Source organism: Bacidia gigantensis (assembly GCF_019456465.1).
Source record: "Bacidia gigantensis strain McMullin 20006 chromosome Unknown contig_255, whole genome shotgun sequence".
NCBI classification, from domain to species: domain Eukaryota; kingdom Fungi; phylum Ascomycota; class Lecanoromycetes; order Lecanorales; family Ramalinaceae; genus Bacidia; species Bacidia gigantensis.
In genome coordinates, this window is record NW_025408605.1 from 1,927,764 (window position 1) to 1,949,445 (window position 21,682).

Genomic DNA, 21,682 nt, shown 5'->3' on the forward strand with positions numbered 1-21,682 from the left:
GGACAGCACTGGGCGCTCCATGTGCAGGACTAGTATGTACTACCGAGCAATGAACTTCCGTTGAACATCCTTGTATGAATTCATGTGCGACGTGAAAATCATTTCAATCAATTCCGCGATTTGTTAGTAGGTTAATGGCTTGCCTCAGTTGATAATATCCACTTCCCCAACCTCTGTCACCACGTGGTCCTCGGCAAATTTCTCATCAGTCTCGACAGTCGATACAATAAGCTGTTGCTCTGTTCCCTTCCCTCTGGTCTTGATCATCAGTACATTGCAAACCGCCTCCAATTGCGAGCATAATTCCCAGCTAGCCTCAGCCAGATAGCCCTGCCAAATAATGTCCCTGAGCAACAGCTGGTAACCCAAAGCATTCTGCTCGCCACTACCTGTCTTTGCACCTTTATAAAGCACACTAGTCCAGCGACCCGAGCCTTGGAAAGTGAAGAGAAGCTCATCTGGTCTCGTAGCCGGTAAGTGGAAAGGTTCGGTGGGCGCTGTCTTTCGCACCGCCCAGGATCGGAATCGTTGGGGTAACGCATGAATCTTGGAGACGAATTCGTACAATTGGTTGACTGCAGCCTTGCTACTCTGTGGAATAGTGGGTTTGAACCACGGTGGGTAGCCTACACAGATATCGAAGATCATCGTGTCGAGGAATTCGGAGAGATAAGGCGCTGTGAATTTCCAGCAGCGGCGATTGGCGGTCGATAAGGCAAACAGGTCGTCGGCTAGTTGAAAGATATCGTCAGCCATAGCTGGGTCATAGAGAGTCTGAAGATCGTGAAGTATCTGTGTGTGGATTTCAGGAGGTAGACGATCCATGCTGTGGTGAAGATGGGTGGAAAGAGAAAATATTGGCTGAAGCGGGAATGTGATAGTGGGGTCTCGCCTAAACTTTCTGGTCGGTGATGCCTATGACGCTGCCCACTCTAATCTTGAACAATGAGAGGGGTCCGATGATCCGAGGCCTCGTCTGATAGAACAGCGAATAGCCTCGGAAACTGGAGGTGACTCTGCGATATGCAGCCAACGATGTCTTGGATCTTGATAGCGTGCTAACCAGCCTCGAGATAGATGTCAACGACGAAGATTGTACCTCCTCCTCGCCGAAGCCTATCTTTCAAAATCCTTATGCGCTCCTCTTGTGCTCACTTCGATTGCATTCAGATCCTTACGATATCTGAGTACAAAGTTCGTCGACTTAGCCTCCTCTTTCAACTCAATGCACATGGCTGCTGTGAAGTCGTGTGGGAGAATACTCTTCTTCGGCATACCCTCGATCCACCCTTTTCTCCCCTTGTCGGACATGTATCTGTTCAAGATATCAAATTTGGTCTTGTACGTCAGGTGGCACATCCAGCGGAAATCATTAGGGTCCTCGCAAGGCAAGAGATATGGCCCCTGGGGTGCGGTTTTGCGGAAGACCCAGGTCTGAAATTGGACTGGTACGTTAGGAGTAAAGTCTGGGCAGAGTATGCTGTCGATGTAGTCGCTCATTTGTATAAGGATCTGGAGATGATGCGGTGGGAAAGGGACTCCGCTGATGATAGCGTCGGGGAAAACTATCCACGGTGGATTCGTGATACGTTTAATGACTATATTGAGTCGGGTTGTAAGATATGGTGTAGTGATCTGATTGTAGTAACGGTTCGTTAAAGAAAATGCGAAGAGGTCCTCGCAGCTTAGGTACATGTCATCCGTGTCCAAGTACAGGAGGACCTGCTCAAGGAGCTCGAGTTGTAGATTATCTATTGGACCAGAATGGGAAGATCTGGCCTTCTGGCCTTCTTACGCCTGTCCGAACCCAATGTCTTAGGCATGATGATTTAATACTAGGTTATTAGCTTGATGATTTCGAAGCTGTCGATACGTGAGAGAGAGGGGTCATCGCCGGGGAAGACTGTCAAGAAGGTTGAAACAGTGGAGGTGGCGCTCGAGGTAAGCCAGGCCGAGGGGGGTTTCAGTCTCAGAACTGCATGGGGTCAAATAACGTGCATCAGGATCAAATATGCGTAATTCTGAGACCTTCATAAGACATTATTCCTTCCCGTCTGACCAAGCTGACTATTTAATTTCACTGGAGAGTCCCCTGTGAATTCGAGTCTTGAGTAGGCGAGTGCGTCAACTCCCTTAAAATATTTAGGCAGACTGGTGGTGTGATGCCATGAGATAAGTATTAGTGAGTACATAACCTTGATGAGCTTTCCTATGACCTGAGAAAAGGTCGATTGTTGAGAATGCTCAACAAGAGCCCGCGATATGCAGCAATCGCTCTGTGCATTCCTCAGCAGCATGATTGCTTCTTCGGTACAATGTCGAACTCTTGACGACGGCGGCGAAGATCACATTTCCACCATTCCTTCTCCTGCCCCAGAACCCTCCCGTCCATCTCCTTCACACTCAGCTCAATCGCATTCAACTCTTCCAGATACCTAAGCGTCACATCAATTGTACTAGCTGTCTTCTTGTACTCGATGCACATAGCTTCCGCAGGCTGATTAGAATCCAAATCATGCTGCGAGATACCTTCGATCCAATTACCTTCAACTTCGCTACGCTTACAATCTTCGACGGTCCAAAAGGCTCTCTCATGGGCCTGCGGTGAGACCCAGCGAAAGCCATTCTTCGCGCAAGGCAAAAGGTATGGCTCCCGTGGCGCAGTCTTACGGAAAGCCCAAGCCTGGAAGCCAGGCGCCATTTTGGGTGGCACATGGCATGAAAATGGCGAGAGGATGCTGTCCATGTATTCGTTCATCGTCCTCACCACTTCTCTTCTGTTTGGGGGAAAGGGCAATGCTTTGGTGACCACCTCGGGAAAGACGACCCATGGTGGGCGATCCGTGGAGTTGAGGATTGCGTCAAGTTGGGCCGCCAGGTAGGGTGCTGTTATGGCATGATAGCGATGGTCTGTTAGGGAGAGGGCGAGGAGGTCGGTACAGCTTGACTGAATCTCCGGGCCAAAGGTCAAGCAGAGTATGATCTGCTCGAAGAGTTCGAGGGGTAAGTTGTCCATGATGATTGAATTAGGAAGGTCGAGCGGTGCAAAAGTATTGAATCCTGACGTTAAGGAAGGAGAGCGGGGATGTTGCTTGAGAGATTACCATAGCCGTCAAGAGGATGGAAGGATTAGAAGCGGATCATCCTGCTGCCTGAAAGGCTTGGCGGGTACCATAATAATTGCATATTCTGAGTTCAAGACATATATGACTGTAGGTCAATGAATGGGATTTTAATTAAACTTTCTATTTATTCTACCATTGTAAATATATGCATTGATATTTCGTTAGGCAGAATTTTCTATCATTTTGGTCCCCAAGGGGACTTGAAAGGTTATAAGGGCTTGGCCTCAGAATTAGGCCGATCCTACGTCGCCCGAGGGTTATTCAGTCTGAACGTGGCCGCGCCAAATTTGTAGGGGCAAAACAGGGGGTTGGTGGCCTAGGATAACCGGCTTATAGGGAGCTCTCTAGGGTAGGTCCCTAAAACACCCCGCTTAAATTCTATTTGGCGTGGCCACGTTCTGACCGACCAACCCTCAGCCGCCCCTATAAGTCTAGCTTCGAGATCTTGATATTAGAAGTCTTAAGAGTACTTGCATAGACGCGAAGTGTTGGCGCTATGCATTTCCACGAGCTCTCTGAAGAATTGTCATAGGCTCGAGAATTAAAGCTCGTAGGCGTTCACACGGATATTGAAGCGAGAAGAGCCTCCATCAGAGTGAGTTCTTACTTCTGCACCGCTGGTTGACACCCGGAAATGCCACTGCGCGGTAAAGCGACGCCTATAGATGCTTTATGGAACTCATGTACCTGTCCAGGAGGACACAAGCAATCCAATGAGTCTCCCACTTAAGTCAGTCGCGCCATTCAACAATCATCTCCCAGTATCTGTCCAGAGGGGGACTGCCAGCTTTCTTCAACGCTGATCATTATCGGCCTGAGCTGAGGTAGCATGTCTCGTGTAACGGGTCATTGTCAAAGATCACACGATCTGCCCTTGTACTAGCAACGTGGCGTGTATAGATACTGAAACAATTCACGTTAGATGCAGCTCTACTTCGTCTCGAGACCAGTTTGTTATCGCCTGTACATTCGCAGCATTACGGAGACGACACATGTCGTGGTTATTAATAACATAGGAAGGCCGAGTTGCCAGAAGTCGAAAAGCGTCCTGTTCGATTGTGGATTCAGTTCTTGGACATTCATGCCAAAGAAACTTGTTAGAAGGCCCATGGGAGCAGCAATGGTTGCTAGTGCGGCCAGAAAAGTGCCGATTTTGGCCAACTGCTCTGCCATCCCACGACCTGCTTCAATCCTCTGCATTATTTGCGTCGTTGTACTCGATATTACCTGAAACCTCGAATTAGAACGTCTTACTCTTCAAGAATATCATTTTGTAATATTACCATCTGCGTCAATGCCTCATACTGCTTCACATAGGTGCGACAAAGCTTCTGTTGGTGCAGTAGTCTCTCTCTTGCTCGGGCGGTTTCGAAGTCAGCCAATGAATCAAGGCTGAGAATAGGTTGCGAGGTCGTTGGTGCTTGAGAAAGCGACTGTCTAGCAGCGGCGAGGAACGAGACTGACTCTTCCAGGCTAGCAAGGTATCGATCAATCCGCGCTAAGTTGTTTGATTTCTCCAGTAGAGATGGCAAGTCCTGGAAGTCGGGTAAAGGAGAGCGCTAACTTCGTCAGCAAGCAGATTTGAGGATGAAACGGGTGGCGGACCATCGAGTGTGGATTGATTGGATCAAGCATGCCGAACGCTGGATCGAGCTCTTCGGTCAACGTTCTCATAATGAAAAAAGCCAATGTCCAGACGTTTGTGAATAGTTGCTGTCCGAGAGATTGTCTTTCCATGATCAGGCTCTCAACTGTGCTACTTAGCTCTTTGGCAAGACTCAGCGATCCTGTGAAATTAGTGATCAAAGTGCCTGATGTATAGGTGTATAATAAGCCCAAGTCCCTCACGCATAGCGCGATTCGATTCTTACCAGCATCCCGAGAGGTTGGCAGGCAGATGACCAAGCGTAATGTTGATTGACGCAACGACGACCATAGTCGCTTTCGCTTACCAAGAAACCAGACAGACGACTGGATCCATATGACTAGAAAGCTTCAGGTCGCGATTATCATTGTTTTATGGGAAGCTCACATTGTCGATCATCCCCGGTATTGATGGGCCCGCCTAGCAATCGTTCAGATAGACGTTCGTTTGTCAAGCAGCAATGTCCGCCTAGATGCTCTTTGGAAATCTTCTATTTCGCGGCTCAGCCAGATGCCTGAATAGATATAGCATGTGTAACGTTCATACCTCATTTACAGTCTTTGAATTGCCAACGATGTTACTATGTCGAGATTAGTATCCAAAGGAATCGATCTACGGGGAGGGTAACACTACATCCACCGTGCACGAGAGTGATTCCGCCTCTGTAAGTGATTAGAGCGGATTTTACGACGCCCGCGCGTAGCGCTCACTACAAACCTTTAATTTGTCACTGACGATACTCAAGTCTTGTTCGCAATCTGTTGCGTTCGCACTAGGTGCGTCATCGTAGATTCGAAGCTCAACTTGGGTCTCGGCATGAGCCCCTTCGACAGCGGCCAGAGGGAATGATCCTGTTGTCATTGTCGTGCTATGTTCACAAGATCTCAGATCAAAAGATAAGGAATACTGAGCGGGAATAGGCAGCACTCCCGGAAGGCTGCCCCAGGGGCCGACCACTAAAAATAGCACACTCTTGTGCGGACATGATCTAGCCTCCCAGCCTGCAGATGGTGCTTGGCATTCACAGGCGGCAAGGAAGATACCATCATCTTGATTGGATGGACATATTCACAGCTACCACACCATAGCTCCCAAGTCTGTGCGTGGACGAGGGGGAGCTTCGGACTTATGGGCAGAGCCTTGTTTAATGGGCGAGGACAGTCCCGTGCTCAGCTAAACCCTTCGACTTAAGTCATCGATATACGATGCTCGAGCTGTGGCTATCAAACGAATTCCTGTTGGGTCTATACACCTTGCAATTAAAATGACCGACTCATACACGGGTCAAGCATGTATGCTGCCTGCTTCAGCTGCCTCCTGACATATCTGGAGATTTTCGTTTGCTAGATAGTCCTCCAACATACTTATAGAGCAAGGGTATTAGCAGCAAGAGGCCGGTGGTCATGGTCATTGTTCCTGCGTATATGACCAAATACTATAGTGCACTGTTAGTTGCATTTGGACTCAACTATGTAGTCCTTACCTTATATTTGCCTATCGCATATGCCTCCATCTCAACAATTGGTGAAAGTCTGAGTAGGTAAGTTCCAAGTGGTCCAACTGACAAGATGGCAGCGCCGTTAAAGAAGCTGAAAAGGCTATGTATAGCAGTGAAGAGTTCTCCGTCACCTTGCGATACCTCAGCATAGAAAGCAATCATAGAATTTGCGTACCCTGGGCTGTCAGTGGGATCAAACTTCACGGTCAATTGCTTACCTCCACCAACGATTCCAATACATATGGCATATGTAAACACAGCCACTTTGGCCTTGGAGAACCCTAACAGAAGGAAATGGATAGCTGAAGACAGGATTGCTTCGAAACCCATTACTCCTTGCGTGAAGCCTCGATCACTAAGCCAGCCAGAAGCAAAAGTGCTGAGTATACTCCCACCAAATACCAATGATAGAGCCAGTGCCTGGTCGGATGGTTTCATCCCAATGTCTGTTGCAAACTTTGCGACGAACATCATCGGCACGTTTGTTACCATCATAAACAGTGTCGACGCTATGAGGAAGAACAAGACTCTGGGCTTCCCAAGAGCCACTAATTTGGATACCTTTGGACGTGATGGTGCAGTGACGACCGCTGAAAGAGGATAGCGCATTGTGAAAGACGTTCGTCAGTGCATTGGCAAGAGCTTCCTATCTGACTCTCCCAGAACATGGCGACCAAAGATAGTATGCAAACATCAGCTGGCTCATGGGCACTTCTAGGTAGCCTAGTGTCAGAAGATGCACATATCGTTTCTCTCCTAAGAAAGGCTGGCGCGGTCATTATCGGACACTCGAACATGAGCGAATGGGCCTCAGTCAGATCTAAAAGCTATTCTACGGGCTATTCGCCTCGAGGTGGTCAAACGCGTAATCCGTACGATCTCTCAAGTAGTCCCTGTAAGCAAACTTGATCTTGCAACTAGCGAAAGTATTCTTACATGGTCTGGGCAGTTGGGTCAAGTTCGGGCTCAGCGGTTGCAGTCTCTACGAACATTGTTCCAATCTCGTTTGGCACAGAGACTGACACTTCCATTATTGGTCCTGCTTCGATCAACGGTGTCGTTGGCATTAAGCCGACTGTCGGCCTTACTTCAAGGCATGGAATTATCCCGATTAGCAAGAATTTTGACACCGTCGGAACCTTCGGCAGGACGGTAGCTGACGCAGTACACGGGTTAACTGCAATTGCTTCAAAGGACTCAAGAGAAATTCCTTCTGAATTTGCGGCAACAATCGAGGAGGGTGGCTTTAGCGCTTCTCTCTCAACACAAACGGCGCTTCGAGGCGCCCAATTTGGTTTACCACAAAAGCGATGTTGGCAACTCGTACCACAAGGCTGCAAACACGTTGCACAAACTTTATTCAAGGCCATCGAAAAGGCTGGCGCTACTATTGTGGATGTTGATTTTCCTTGCGCCGAGGAGAGGATCTCCTCTGACGGCAGCTGGAATTGGCAAGTCATTATACTCGAGCGTTAGACCTCTAAGCTGACCAAAGTAGGGAGCACGGGGAGGAGGCGAAATCCGAGTACACTGTCGTCAAAGCTGACGCATACAATGGTATCAATGAGTATCTCTCTAACTTGAAAAGTAGCCAGATCAGATCTGTGGAAGATATCATTGCATTCAATGAGCAAAATACGGGCACAGGGGGTGCATTTCCAGGTGATCATCCGGCTTTCCCAACAGGCCAGGTAAATATTCTCAGCCTCACAGATGCTATTCTTTTTGAACGTTTCTCAGGATAATCTCCACGAGATTGCCCAAACGAAAGGATCAGAGGATGACACATATCACGCTGCCCTCAAGCATGTCCAATCGCAAACACGTGAAAATGGAATTGACGCAGCTCTGAGACACAAGAACGATGATGGAACCGTCCTTGAACTCGACGCACTATTGCTATGCGATCGCAAAGGTGCTGGGCAGCAGCTTGCTGCCCAAGCAGGTGGGTCAAGTTCCAACCTCTCATCAACCCCTGGCTTACCGGAACGAGGTTACCCGATCATATGTATTCCCATAGGCGTAGACACTGCCGGCCTGCCAGTCAGCCTGTCACTTCAACATACAGCCTGGAAGGGAGCAACCCTCATCAAATGGGCGAGCGCGATTGAAGATCTAGTACAGCATGTGTTCGGCGGGCGGCCGCAGCCTACTTACAAAAACTGCCACTCAAAGAACATCCCAATCAACAAACCGCCTACAGACTGAAAGACCGCAGCAGCTTGTAGTATCCCGTATCTCAGGTCGCAGGCAACCTGGTGAATCGCCTACGTCGCGAAGTCTCATCTCGTCACCTCTGACAAACCTGATAGCCTATCTACGGGTGCGATGTCCTGACACACAAGGCTGTTGGCACAATTTGGGCGCCACTTACTTATCTGCGTCGATTTGATGAACCAAAAGCGATCCCGATTGACATTCCCTGATATGCAACAGAAGACCTCGTCGATAATAAGCGCATTTGTACGCTGCGATCCCCGGAGTAGCAGCATTATAGTTCACAAGAGGTCTAGCGTTAGTCTGTCCGTCTGACATTCTGAAAATCTGCTGGTGCTAGTTGGGTTGTGCGCAGGGTACACGCTGTGACAATCTAATACCAGGCTCACATTTCCCCGATTTTGCTTTAATTTCAGGCGTGTAGTGACTCCTTAGCCTTAGATTAAAAGCTGGGGGATTGACTGAGAGTAGTCATAATCACATCCATTAAGACCTCTTGATGATGTTGATTAGTTGCGCATGAGAGCTGCTTGGGCCCTCATTGTTCAGTAGCTAAGCTGAGATTTGATGAATGTGGAGGCTCCTTTCAGGTAGCAACAGCTCGTCCTTGGCTAGTGGCTTCGTCCCTAAGAAGTCGCTGACTCCTGGGGTGTAAAGCAGGCGCTTTCCTCCAAAAATTTGCTCACTTGCTGAAAGAATTTCGGTATGTAACAGTTGATTATCGTAGTTTATGCTCATTCGCCGATTGTCACCGTCTAAAGACGACGTGACATGGTAGACCGCGGAAATGACGCAGGGAAGAAAGTGTCCATGGCTAAATTCAGATACGACGAAATCAGAGACGGAGACGGAATCCGACTCATCATGCTCCATCCGCGAAGGTCTCAAAGCCCGCAGCTCCAATGCAGCCTCATCCATACCACGCTCTCCAAATACGAAAATGAGCTGATCGATCACTACACCGCTCTCTCTTATGTCTGGGGAGACTCGAAGAAAACGTGCACGGTGTCAGTCAACAATCAGGACGTGGATGTAACCGCCAACTTGTACGCCGCTCTCAAAGATCTCCAGGACGAGAACCGAGTCTCATTCTTATGGGCCGATGCCTTATGTATCAATCAGGCCGATCTGGATGAAAAGGGTCGGCAAGTGGCTCTGATGGGAAGGATATATGCGAGTGCACAACATACGGTCATCTACATGGGTGATCTGACTCCTGCCTCGGAGGCGCTTCTGAAACATCTCTCATTGTGCTCTGATAGGCGTGAAGATTCATCTGATGATGCCATGAAGGATGGAGTCAGAGACATCCTGGAGCGACCTTGGTTCTATCGTGTCTGGGTTTTTCAAGAGCTAGTCTTATCCCGAGATCCTTGGATCCAGTGTGGTAGACTTCGAGTGCGCTGGAATCAATTATACGACCACATGAAACCGCGTTCTGAGGCTCCGATGCTAAGAAAGGCGAGTAATTCCTTCCGCCAAATGCACGAAGCACACGTTAAGTACAAAGAAAGCCTTTTATCGATTGACAAGCGGCCTAAATTGGGGGACTTGGTCGCCACTCACAAAGGTTTTGGAGCAGCTGATCCTCGCGATATGATATACGCCTTCCTAGGAGTTGCTTCAGAAGTTCTGGACCCAGATCTAGCAATCGACTACAAGAAGTCATGCGTGGATCTCTACATAGACTTTGCTTGCTGCGCGATCAGATATCATGATTACTCCAGACTACTGTCCTTGGTGTCAGAATCCCTGTCCAATCAACAACGTATGCCAGACCTACCGTCTTGGGTGCCAGATTGGTCCAGCTCCTCAGGTCAAAACAGCACTGAATATATCTCTAGAAAAGCCTTAGGGTCGCAAAACTGGGAACATTATGTAGCGATTAGAGAACCTCCGGTACTTGCTTTTGGTGGTCAGGAGAAAGGCGTCATCCGAACCGTGAGTTGTGAGCTATCTGTCAATTGCATTCCCATTGATCAGAGACGCCAATTTCAAGATAGACTGAGACAACTAAAGGAAAGTGAGCTTGTCTTTCAATATAGCACTAAATCTGAGGCAATGCTCAAAGACTTGTGCGGACACGTCTACCATGTATGGCGTGAGAGCTTAGGGCGCGAGGCTCTGAGTTCTTTAGAAGCATGGGCTTTTCAACATCAGAACTTGTTAAACTCCATATTGAAAGAGCATCATTCTTTGGGTAGTATACTGAGAAAAATTTGGGCGTTGGATTCAATCACACTTGTGGAACCCCTTCTGTTAGACATGCTACGTAATGAGAGTCCCTTTCGATCTTTGATAGATGGGAAACGGGTTGCCACGACTGACAGGCATACTTGTCTCCTTGTTTCAAACTCGACACGTGAAGGAGACATCCTCGTTGACTTTCGTTACATCAAGAATTGGATCTTAAGACCTCTCAATCTACGGAATGTGCCTCCAGCCAGACTTTCCCGCATACGGAACAACCTGAAAAAGAGTAAAGTGGCTATTAGAGAGTATCCTCCGTTAGGAGATTTAGTCAAGTGGGAGGAGGTAAGGCATTGTGAATTCATCGGCGAAGGTTGGGAATGTTCGTCGATTTCATCAACGATCTGGAGTCGAAAGCGTGATGGATGCTTTGTTCTACACTGATGATCGATACCGCACTCCACTTGCACATAGTGTAAGCTCTTTCGAGGAGTTAATGATACGATATCTCCATGGGCGAGTACTACGCGCCAAAAAAAGACGTTCAACAATGGAGCTACCAACTGCCTAACCAACTAACATTACGAGCCATGATTGTCAACCGCTCAAAACGCGTTTACTTCAGCATCACATCGTGAGACCCAAAACTCCACCTCCATGTCCCCAACTCAAACATTATCACTCCCCTTCATCTTCTCACTCCCGCCCTTAATAAAGCGACTCAAATCCCCAACCGGCAGACTAAACGGGAAATCTAGACTGCCCAGCATGATGGCCAAAAGCAAGTACCACCCACACATGCATGTTACGAAGGCGAATGCGCCGCCGGCCTGCCACCACCAAGTCAGCATCACATCAATCAGAAGGCTGAGGGGAAGTCATACCACAGTCAAGTTCGCAGCCTTCGTCGCCGCAGAAGCATTCATAGCATTCTCATACACGAGCGCAAGGTTCCAGTACGCGGCCGCCAGACAGCTGAACGCACCAACAAGCGAGAGGAAGATCATGAAGAATACGCCATTCGTCCTTAGACTCAGTATCAGGAAGAGGAAGCAGATGAGCCCTTTGTGCCCCGATTAGCACGAGCTCCAATTTACGCCATGCAAAGCGATGGAACAGAGCGACCTGTAAAAGGTGGAGCAGAAAAGAAATAAGGATAGACATACCCATGAACAACAAGAAAAACGCAAAACTAGCATTAAAAGCCGGCGTCTGCAATCCCAACGGGTTCCCTGGATTTCCCATCTGCGGCTCTGCCATGGCGGGGTCGGTGACGTAGGCGCCATAGGCGTTGAAGAAGGGGACGAGTGTCATACCGAAGGCGCCCCAGAATGCTCCTTTTTGGATATCAGTCGGTATTATGGGAGAAGGAGGGGCGAGGAGGGGGAGTGGAAAGGGGAAGAGGGGAGAGGGGAAGCCATACCAAAAGTCCCAAACACAACAAAAGGGAAAGTATTTCCAATGATCCATTCACCGATCGAACCGAGAATCATGAGGACGGCGCCGAAGAGGAAGTAGACCCCTGTGCCCACCACCATAACATGTCAATATCCATATATTCTTCTTGGAACCAGCCAGCCAGGCATAGGTAAAGAGAGGCGACGACCACCATCACCCACGACTCCACGCTGATTGATGGAAACGCAGTGACCACGGGAGGGGATGGGGGTGGAGGTAACGTACCAGTACTAGCAGCACCATTTCCCCCCGCGCCTCTCCAGCCCATGAGGTCGCATGATAGCGGGGTCAGACTGAGGAGGAATCCGATGAGTGCTCTGTTTCAGGACTGTCAGCGTGTGTACCCAGCATAGCTGTCTTGCCTCCCCCCTGCCCCTTCCCTTTGCCTCTCTATTACACCACTTTCTTTACTCTCCTCTTATTAAAGTCCTTGCTCTTCTTCATGGTTTCGCCACCGCAGCACCCCTTTCCCATCCCCCTTCACCACACCCTTCCCCTTTCCCTCCCCCTCCTCTTCCCCCTCCCCCCTCCCCATCCCCCATCCCCCATCCCCCCCCCCATGTCCTCCTCACCCCCATCCCCAACAGTCTCAAAGAAAGAGAAAAACCTACAAAGGCGTGGGATTCCCAAACCGCTTCCTCAAGTCACCAGTGGCTTTATTAGGCGGACTCAAATACAGTTTCTCGAACAGCTCGGGGGAGATGCTGACGGAGCCGGCGGTGCGGACGCGCTCGAGGGCGTCGGTGTGGGAGAAATCCTTCTCTAGGGGGAGGCCGTTCGTGGTGCCGTTGGGGCCATTGGTGTTGGCCATCTTTGCGGGGAGGGGGTTGGGTGTATGGGGGGGGGGGAGGAGGGGAGGGGCAAGGGAGGGGGAAAGGGTGTGAGGTGAGCGCTTGGGTGGTGGTAGCGGTTTCAGGACGATGTAGAGGTGATGCAGAGGATTCAGGATATGGAGAAGCAGGCGGTGCGCAAGAAAGCAGACTGGCAGGCAGGCAGCTCAAAGGATTAGACGCGAGAGCGGCGATGGCACATCTTTGTATATAACAACCAACCCCCCCTCCCAACCTTCACCAGAAGAAAGAGGGGCTCAAAAGTAAACGTCAGGGTGGGTGTGAGGAGCAACAATAATAGGTACAGCTCCCTCCCCTCCTCCCCTCTTCCCAATACCAACCACCCGCATGATTCGCAAGGCCCTTTTCAGGAAAGTGGCCACGACCTCAAATCCCGATTCGGTATAGCTAGTCTCAGACGGACGAAATGGCTCGAGCGGCCAGGTACCTCAGACAGAGTGGGAGTTAGGGAGGTGGAAGAAGTAACTCTCTCGGCCTAGCGGAAATGGGGAGCGGTTCTTCCCCCGCAAATGGTTAAGGGAGCGCCAAGCGCACCACCAACATTGTGGAACTAGAGCACGACTGGGTTCGGAGTTGTGGAGATGGGGCGGATGACGGGTGCCGGATAGATGTTAGTGAAATGCGGGGAAAGCTAAGCAGTAGTAGCACTGATATGATGGGAGAGATGGATTGGGTGCTTGGAGTTGGAGTTGGGGGTGGGCGCGGCATTTGGGTGCCGGGGTTTGCGTAATTGCTTTTGTGACTTTTATGTACCAGCGGTTGGTTGTGGTGGTCTTGAAGGCATGATCAGAAAGAGTCTCCGTCGTCAATGTACAGGATCTCGAATGCGCCAACGCTTTGCCCGTCGATTGAGATGTGGACGGCGATGGCGCCGTACCTGCTGGTTGTAAGTCGTTGATATCAGTGAATCGGCACCCTTCAGCCAAAGTGGAAACCAAGATTGTTTCGGGTTATGTCTCCCAGAGTCTGCCCGAAAAGTGCATTGCAAAGAATGGACTTACGTGTCAAGTGTATACATTGTCTTTGCCGCGTAGTAGAGACCTCCGATCAGAGCTCCATTCGTCAAGGGTTTAGGAGATCGCGGGTTTGGGTTGACATTGAGCTTGATGGAGAGCGCGCGTCTCCAGATAGTGAAGGATTTTCGTATCTCCCATGCAATCGACAGCCGTGCCCGCTCAGCTAGAGCTGCGGCGAGAAGAACGAAGATTGCCGTTGGGGAAAGAACTTGTGTGGAGGGGATCAGATTGTAGCTATAGGCGATGTCTTCGTTCGTGGATCCTGTCCGCCCCCCATCCGGTTGAAGCTCAGAAGCCTTTCTGACAGGTGATTCGATGCTCAGCGAGGTGGTGTTTCTCCTGGATAGAGAGACTGGGCTGATCTGTGCTTTGCCCGGGATATCACTGCTGCTATTACTATTTTGCTGGGTAATTAATTCGAGTCTACCGGTGCCGACCATATTCATGCTAACCCAGATATGAAATGTCGTAGGTGAGAAACGATTGTCTCTCCGGAATGAGTGGGCAAGATAGGAAAGACTCTCGACAAGATCTGCGATGGAAGTCAATCCATTCCGGTTGTCATAATCTAGCCCGCACACTAGGAGTCCATCTGCTTGCCAAATTTGATGGTCTGGGGCTAGGTATTCATCATAGTTTTGTACCGCGAGCTGCGAAAGTGCGTATAGAACCCCCATGTAGACAGTTTCAGGATGATATTCGAAACGATCGTAACTATAATCGACCTGGATCCGCATAGATGGCATTGTGATAGCAGTTGCCGTAGTGTTCGTTTCCCCGTTGTCTCTTACTGCCCTGGCTTTGTGGGAAGAGTCTTCAAGCCCGGACCGTCGTAGGTTGTGGTGGCTTTCAATGGGAGAGGGGCCCACAAGCTCCACGGAGTGAACAAGAAGCAGCATAGGTATGCTTGCCCATTCAAAAAGCCTCATGTTCATTCGCCACAAGATGTTCCTGGCTACGGCTCTGTCGGTGTCCCATGATCTTTATCAAGCATCCTCGCCCTAAGAGATGACACGCATTCGAGCACATAGACCTTGAGCGAAGGGTATAAATAGGCGCAAGATGACTGGTCCGACAGCCCCATCCAAGACATTTGCGTTTTCTTGAAGCGCCTTGATGAAGATGCTCAAGTTTCAATGTGCATGTCCACTTTGAAGAACTCGAGTTAGAAAGGCGGTGATTGAGTTTGCTACGAATAGATGTGGGGAAATCCTTGGGACGTTAGGAGCAGGACACTATCCACCGCAGAAAGTTCGCTTGAGGCGTAAGTTTGGTCTTCGCTGATGATTTCTAAGCTGGTAACCCATCTCAGATTCGACGTGTCCACTATGTGAAGACGCGATGGTATAGAGCCTCGAAATAAACAGATTATCTCCATTGCAGGTCGTCTTCACACAAGAGCAAAATCTTGTGGGGATCAGCAAATGGCCTGGCGACCCACAATTATTCTGCATCCCACAAAATTGACATCTACCGCCGGGCTGTCTGGTTTGAAATCCGACCGTTCCAATGATTCGGTGTGGGAGTCGGACGTCGTCAGGTGAAGGCCGCCATGCCCAAAGTAGCTCTGGTGAAAGCTGCAACGCCAATTTCTGACATTTTAACGACAGCGGTATCTCCGAGCCTCACTGTAATTGGCTCAGAAGGCCAGATATTGAGCCGAAGACATGATCTCATCGTCGACGACTCGGTGTTAAAGATGGAATCTCAGACCGTAGGACCGTAGATAGGTGGTAGAGCAATCCATAAAAGGGACGATGTCGTCCAGCTTCAATTTCTCCAGGAGCGTCTTGAACCACCAGCATAATAGAGCCTGGACCATCCTTTGATCACCCATCTACCACACCAAATCATGTCCGCTAATTTCTCCACCATCGCCATCCTCGGCGCCACCTCCGGTCTCGGCGAAGGCTTTGCCCGCCGCTTCCACGCCGAAGGAAAGACAATCATCGCAACCGGCCGGCGCCTTTTCCGTCTGCAATCCCTCCAGCGCGAGCTCCCCGGCCTGCAGATCCAAGAAATGGACACCTCCTCCATCACCACGCTCCCCACCCAAATCTCCCAGCTCCTCACGACCTACCCAGATATCGACACCGTGATAACCATGGCAGGCATCCAGAAATTCTTCACTTACAAAGACCCCACGAGCACTTCCATGGCGGAGATCCAACTGGAAATCAGCACCAACCTCACCGCGCCAGCCGTGATCGCGCACGCAGTCATACCCTTCTTCCTGGCACAAAACCGCCCAACGACGTTTGTGACCGTCTCATCTGGCCTGGCATTCGTGCCTGCGCCCGTGTTCCCTGTTTACTGCGCCACTAAAGCGGCCATTCATATGCTAAGCGTTTCTTTGCGTGCGCAGCTGCACGGCACGAACGTCAGTGTGCTGGAGTTGGCGCCGCCGTATGTGGATACTGCGCTTGACATGGAGCATCGTGAGGATCTGGTCAAGAGTCAGGGCGGAGAGGAGAAGGCGGTCAAGCCGATGGGGCTGGAGCAGTATTTGGATGCGGCGATGGAGAGGTTCGAGGCGCCGAGGAGTGGGGAGGTAGCCGTGGGGTTTGCGGAGATGGGAGCTGGGAAGTGGAGGGAGGCTTTTGGACCGATTTTGGGGATGATGGGGACGAAGGGTTAGGGTGGTGTATCGATGGGGTTGAGCTATAGGTCGAGGAAGAATTGAGAGAGAGGGTCAAGTAGAGAGATTGATGGTGGTGTTTTTATGAGGGAAATGATAAACATGATTGTTCCCATCGCCTGATGTTCTTAAGCCCCATTGTGTACCATCACCTATGTAGATGTGACGTAACGTACTGGTGAGCCTTTGGGCGATATCTCCAATCGTCGCGGAAACTCATAAAGTGCATGCTCCTGGAGTAACTACAACACTGAAGTGAAGAAATCGCACGCAAAGTTTGACAATAATTTGGCATTCGGAATTACTAAAGTGCCGTAAATGTTCCTGGATCTTAGGGTAGAATTAGGGTTCCGTGGTGCACCGGCTTCCCTAACGCACGGACGCAACTATTTTTGTTTTACCACAGTCGGTAGACATGCCCATAATATGAGGGAGTGTCAGCTCCTCATTGTACAATGGGTAAGATCCTGAGCATCATGTGTAGGCTACCTTTCCATAAAGTTGAATGTCGGAATCGAAACCCTCCCCGCATACGCCGTAGAACTATCGAGATAGCCCGGGTGCCGCCAATCCTGCGACCGTTGAAGGATTCGACAATCTCATCTTAGCAAAGCCCAGCCCAGCCACCACAACTCTAGCGGAAGCTGTAGCCTGACCATGGCGCGAGATGAGGCATCTCCTTTTCCTCCGCAGTACTCAGCTCAAACCGACGCCGATCACCCTCCACGCAACTTTAATCCTAAGATAAACTATCCTCGGCATGACAACGGACTGCTTTCGTACCCTTCTCAACGAACCCCGCAATGTCAGTGATTTTGGCGATATACCATGTGGCAGCACCAGCAATGGATTCTCGCAGTGCTGCAGGAAAGGAGAAAAGTGTCTGGAAGACAACATATGCCACTTCACACGCGGCGGAGCGGGTCTGTCAGGCTACTACATAGCCAGCTGCACAGACGAGTCGGGCAAAGATCCGTCGTGTCTGCAGACTTGCAGTCAGTCTATCCCCCTTGCCGCCTACTCCGAGACTCGTGTGGCAGAATGCTAACAGAGAGAATTTTATTCCATTTTTCTAGGTGGTAACGCGGAACCTGATATTGTGTACATCGAGACCGACGGCCTCTGGCATTGTTGCAAGGCCGACAGTGATAATGGTGGAGTCCCAAACTGCAGCGCCCCAACAAGCGAGACCTTTCAAGCTCCCGCACCAGAGAAGTTGGCAGACTTCGCCTCCACTTCCATTTCCACCTCCACGTCAACGTCCATAACCGCATCGTCTGGTACATCGTCCCCTTCAACATCTTCACTGCCGTCATCATCAGCCTCGTCAACTCCAACATCGTCGTCTACTCCCAACTCCAATTCTGGTCTCAGCACGGGCGCCAAAGCCGGCATAGGAGTCGGTGTCGCCCTAGGAGCCTTGTGCGTAGTCCTACTTTCAATCATAATATTCTTGATGAAGAAACGGCAGCGACGCCAGCAGAAGACTATTCCTCCAGATGATGCATCGAAAGGACTACAAGAGGAGGGGAAGGGAGGGACGGGTACTGCAGGGGTTCCACGGCCCCCGGGGGACCGACAGAACTGGCACGAATTACAAGGACAAGTCATGAAAAGCGAGCTTGATGCGAGTCGGAATCCGCTTCACGAAGTGGAGGGCAGAGGTTGAGGATAAAGAGAAGGGATGAGACGACTGAAGCGGTAAAAAGGCAAGAAGGGAACATGGCAAAGAAAACAGTGAAGAATGGGCCTTGGACACAGAAGGGAAAGGCAAAGAAGCCGTAGGGAAAAGTTGGATAGGAAGCCTTTCGCACGGTTTCATATCTAACCCTTCCCTTTGTTGCATGGTGTTGGTGGGTACCCCGTGTCCATGGACACTATATGGCGTCCATGGATACCGACGGTTCTGGTGGATATATGGTACTGGTTTCATGGACAACTTTTTATACGTGAAAATCAATATCTTTAACATCAAAGAGGCCTTTAAAAGATATATATTTTAGTATTTAATTACGCATTTATATTAATATATAATTTATTAAAATTTATAGGGGTTTGAAAAACCTTTAAAATATCAACCCTACAAGTTTTAGGGGGTGTTCCTTAGTTTCTAAGGGTCTATGAAACCAATACCATACATCCATCAAAAATCGTCGGTATCCATGGACGCCATATGGTGTCCATGGACAGAGCCGCTCCACCAACGCCATGCAACACCTTCCCCAGCCTTATCCTTGCGGGTATCGCCTCTCCATCCAGCCCCTGAGAATGCCTATTCTCGACCAGACCAACCGCAATACCCTATGATCACGAGCTCCCTCACCAATTGAAGATACCTTACGGTCATATGTACCCCATCGGTCATCAGAAACATTACAATCATCCGATATCCTTGGGGGAGGGGCATATCTCCGATCTCGCCGCCCGAACCCACCCGCCGCCCAAGCAAAGCAGATCCACGTAACTAGTAGGACCATCATGGTGGCCAGTTCCATCCGCTAGGAGCAGTATGCATGGCGATCTCGCGGGTTGACACTATCATAGCTTCTGTTTGCTTTGGCGCCTGCCCAGCAAGCGGAGTGTGCCTGCTGGAGATAAGCTCTGCAGATGGCAAGCGACTCGAACGTATAGTATGATATGAAGACTGTCAAGAGCGATTTGTCCGTTGATAGAAATCCACGAAGCCTAGACTTTGGGGTGGGGGGAGGGGCGGGTGATCAGAGCATTGATACCCACGAAGCAGCATGTAGACTTTCATCATAGCGTGAAAGGACGCATGCTATGTTGGGCAAGGAAGGTATTTACAAAAATGCCTTTTCACCCAGAAAGCAGATCCGGTCAGGCTCCTTTGCAGTGACTCCATCAGCCACTGAAATGAAAGCCCAACTCCTCATACCCCACCACCTGCCCCCTATCCTCTCCTTTCGCAACAAACGCCTTCTTGATATCCGCCGTTGCCATCCGCAACCAGCACCAATAATCATCCCACAGTCTCGGCAGCTTCCCCTTCTCGCTCGCCTCCGTCTTGCGACACCATTCATACATCTCTTTCATATACTGCAAATCCGAAGGCGGTTCGGTCGCGTGGAATTTCCTCCCAGGCCCCTTCTTACTGATCACACCATCCACCCATCCCTGCATATCTTCGGAGCTAGGAAGTGCAAGGCGACCAGACCACACCCGTGCAATAACAGCAGCCTGCGCCTCCGCGATCGCAAACGGAATGATCTGCTCCAGCGTCTCCACGAACGCGAGAGTCGGGTGCTGGACGTGGAAGATATACTGATACGGATGAATTGCCCCGATCCCCTCCCCTGCTTTGACCGCCGGATCTGCAGCGCCAAGGAAATCGAAATCATATGTGTAGCCCGTGCAGAGGAAAATGATGTCGATGTCGCGTTCGATGCTGCCGTCTTTGAACACGGCGGCGCGCTCTTCGGGAATTAGGGTCGCGAGTTCTAGGTAGGCGCGTTCGTTGGGTTCGTCGAGGTGGTAGGGGGATTTTTTGGGGCGGGAGGCGAGGAGGGGAAGAGCGCATACTTGGGTGAGTTGGTGGGAGATGTCTGCTGCTGAGGGGCCGCCGCCTACGAGGAGGACGCGCTGTGGATACGACGGGTGAGGTTAGTGGTGGTACTTACTCCTACAGATGCAATTTGGGAAGGGGAGGGGCTGGATTACTCACCTTGTTCTTGAAAGGTTTGGTGTTTCTGAAGGAGATGGAGTGGCATATTGACTCTGGGAGTCGCTGGGCCCACTCATCGAGACCTTGGACGGGGGGTAATGATGGCGAGCTGCCGTGCCCATTGGCGATCACTACTGCGTCAAAATGTTGAGTTGCCTCATTGCCATTGTCACTAGCTCTTGTTGTAAGATCCCAACCTTCAGACCCGGACTTGCAAGTTGGTTTGACCGCTAAGACTTCGTTCTTAAATTTGATGATAGTCGACAGCTCGCTCGCGTAGTCTTCTAGATACTGCATGACGCATTCGCGATCAGGAAACAGCTTCGTGTTTTCCGGAAACGGGGTGTCGCAGTATCCCATCAGCATATGTGGGACATTGGTCTCCAGACCCTCATACATCGGTGTGTTATACTTGGGCAAATTGGCTGTTACGACGGCCTTCGCCGTCGTCGAAACATGCTGACTCGAGTCACCATTGCTCATCTTATGTGATTGAGAAGCAAGTGGGGCATAATTCCAGGTGCCTCCAACGGTGTCCCGCTGCTCGTAGATAACCACATTCGAAAAGGCCTTTTCAGCAAGTAAAAATCTGAAGCTTCTGAGCATTCAGACCATAGGTCAGGCAACCTGCTGAGCTTACTTTGCGGCCACCAGGCCGGACGGCCCGGCGCCGATGATAGCGACGTCTTTGACGTGGCCACGTTGTGGTTGTACCATCGTCGAGCACGACTATCAAATGTCTTCTTCCAACCTAGTCTTCTATTCAACGTCAAGCGAAAGACGAAAACACTTGAGCAATGAAAGGTATGAGTAATATCATGCATGCAGGAGTCAGCATCTTATCGCGTCCCCGTACTTGTCATAAGCACCCTAGCATGACAGCGTGGAAGATCCTGGGGGGTGAGGTGACTCCAGCAAAGACCTAGACACGCATGCATGAAACATGTTGTGATGAAACTTGTCGGAAGTGGAAGGATGGACTTCCTCGCACGCCAGCCATCGTTAGGGCTGATTGTGGGTTGCATTGCAGACGCCGCTGCAGAAACCCTCCGGCCCATGTTTGGTAGAGACTTGCGACAGCGGATGAGCGATCCTCCATCCTGACCTCAGCAGGATTCTCGTCGGTAGTAGTAGTGAACAAACACCGAGATTCCTAGAGATTCTCTGCAATAATTACAAATGAAGCCAACCGAGTCAACCTAGAACTATTCCTCCTCCATCTTAGGGCACTTCTATACCCAATCTTGCCCAATCCATCGCGCGTGGCAGGACCCGGCTCAGCCCCCAGATCAGCGTCTTATTGGGCTCGCTTAGGGCAGGATGAGCTCAGCCCGCCCCCAAATCAAACTATTCAAAGAAGTT

General features: G+C 50.2%; 10 protein-coding genes across 10 annotated transcripts; 4 read left to right on the forward strand and 6 right to left on the reverse strand.

Moving 5' to 3' along the window:
- Nucleotides 1-144: 144 nt before the first annotated feature.
- KY384_007339 (uncharacterized protein) lies at nucleotides 145-1,823 on the reverse strand (the record flags this gene model as incomplete). Its single annotated transcript, XM_044815830.1, has 3 exons — nucleotides 145-792; nucleotides 1,156-1,751; nucleotides 1,796-1,823. The coding sequence occupies 3 exons, from the start codon at nucleotides 1,821-1,823 to the stop codon at nucleotides 145-147; spliced, it is 1,272 nt and encodes a 423-aa protein (XP_044667704.1).
- A 207-nt stretch (nucleotides 1,824-2,030) lies between these two features.
- KY384_007340 (uncharacterized protein) lies at nucleotides 2,031-3,016 on the reverse strand (the record flags this gene model as incomplete). Its single annotated transcript, XM_044815831.1, has 2 exons — nucleotides 2,031-2,132; nucleotides 2,315-3,016. 2 exons carry the CDS (start codon nucleotides 3,014-3,016, stop codon nucleotides 2,031-2,033), a joined length of 804 nt encoding a protein of 267 aa, XP_044667705.1.
- Nucleotides 3,017-4,375: 1,359 nt separating this feature from the next.
- Nucleotides 4,376-6,763, reverse strand: KY384_007341 (uncharacterized protein; the record flags this gene model as incomplete). The annotated part of the gene is made up of 3 exons (XM_044815832.1): nucleotides 4,376-4,684; nucleotides 4,731-5,096; nucleotides 6,254-6,763. 3 exons carry the CDS (start codon nucleotides 6,761-6,763, stop codon nucleotides 4,376-4,378), a joined length of 1,185 nt encoding a protein of 394 aa, XP_044667706.1.
- A 171-nt stretch (nucleotides 6,764-6,934) lies between these two features.
- Nucleotides 6,935-8,476, forward strand: KY384_007342 (uncharacterized protein; the record flags this gene model as incomplete). The annotated part of the gene is given in 4 exon segments (XM_044815833.1): nucleotides 6,935-7,163; nucleotides 7,218-7,739; nucleotides 7,754-7,959; nucleotides 7,982-8,476. The coding sequence occupies 4 exon segments, from the start codon at nucleotides 6,935-6,937 to the stop codon at nucleotides 8,474-8,476; spliced, it is 1,452 nt and encodes a 483-aa protein (XP_044667707.1).
- Nucleotides 8,477-9,295: 819 nt separating this feature from the next.
- On the forward strand, nucleotides 9,296-10,689 carry KY384_007343 (uncharacterized protein; the record flags this gene model as incomplete). Its single annotated transcript, XM_044815834.1, has 2 exons — nucleotides 9,296-10,426; nucleotides 10,594-10,689. The coding sequence occupies 2 exons, from the start codon at nucleotides 9,296-9,298 to the stop codon at nucleotides 10,687-10,689; spliced, it is 1,227 nt and encodes a 408-aa protein (XP_044667708.1).
- Nucleotides 10,690-11,343: 654 nt separating this feature from the next.
- KY384_007344 (uncharacterized protein) lies at nucleotides 11,344-12,944 on the reverse strand (the record flags this gene model as incomplete). The annotated part of the gene is made up of 5 exons (XM_044815835.1): nucleotides 11,344-11,505; nucleotides 11,560-11,738; nucleotides 11,842-12,012; nucleotides 12,359-12,450; nucleotides 12,745-12,944. The coding sequence occupies 5 exons, from the start codon at nucleotides 12,942-12,944 to the stop codon at nucleotides 11,344-11,346; spliced, it is 804 nt and encodes a 267-aa protein (XP_044667709.1).
- A 990-nt stretch (nucleotides 12,945-13,934) lies between these two features.
- On the reverse strand, nucleotides 13,935-14,746 carry KY384_007345 (uncharacterized protein; the record flags this gene model as incomplete). Its single annotated transcript, XM_044815836.1, has 2 exons — nucleotides 13,935-13,950; nucleotides 13,986-14,746. The coding sequence occupies 2 exons, from the start codon at nucleotides 14,744-14,746 to the stop codon at nucleotides 13,935-13,937; spliced, it is 777 nt and encodes a 258-aa protein (XP_044667710.1).
- A 1,106-nt stretch (nucleotides 14,747-15,852) lies between these two features.
- On the forward strand, nucleotides 15,853-16,638 carry KY384_007346 (uncharacterized protein; the record flags this gene model as incomplete). Its single annotated transcript, XM_044815837.1, has 1 exon — nucleotides 15,853-16,638. One exon carries the CDS (start codon nucleotides 15,853-15,855, stop codon nucleotides 16,636-16,638), a length of 786 nt encoding a protein of 261 aa, XP_044667711.1.
- A 657-nt stretch (nucleotides 16,639-17,295) lies between these two features.
- Nucleotides 17,296-18,307, forward strand: KY384_007347 (uncharacterized protein; the record flags this gene model as incomplete). The annotated part of the gene is made up of 2 exons (XM_044815838.1): nucleotides 17,296-17,443; nucleotides 17,715-18,307. The coding sequence occupies 2 exons, from the start codon at nucleotides 17,296-17,298 to the stop codon at nucleotides 18,305-18,307; spliced, it is 741 nt and encodes a 246-aa protein (XP_044667712.1).
- A 1,193-nt stretch (nucleotides 18,308-19,500) lies between these two features.
- KY384_007348 (uncharacterized protein) lies at nucleotides 19,501-21,037 on the reverse strand (the record flags this gene model as incomplete). Its single annotated transcript, XM_044815839.1, has 3 exons — nucleotides 19,501-20,238; nucleotides 20,321-20,909; nucleotides 20,961-21,037. The coding sequence occupies 3 exons, from the start codon at nucleotides 21,035-21,037 to the stop codon at nucleotides 19,501-19,503; spliced, it is 1,404 nt and encodes a 467-aa protein (XP_044667713.1).
- Between the last annotated feature and the right edge of the window lie 645 nt (nucleotides 21,038-21,682).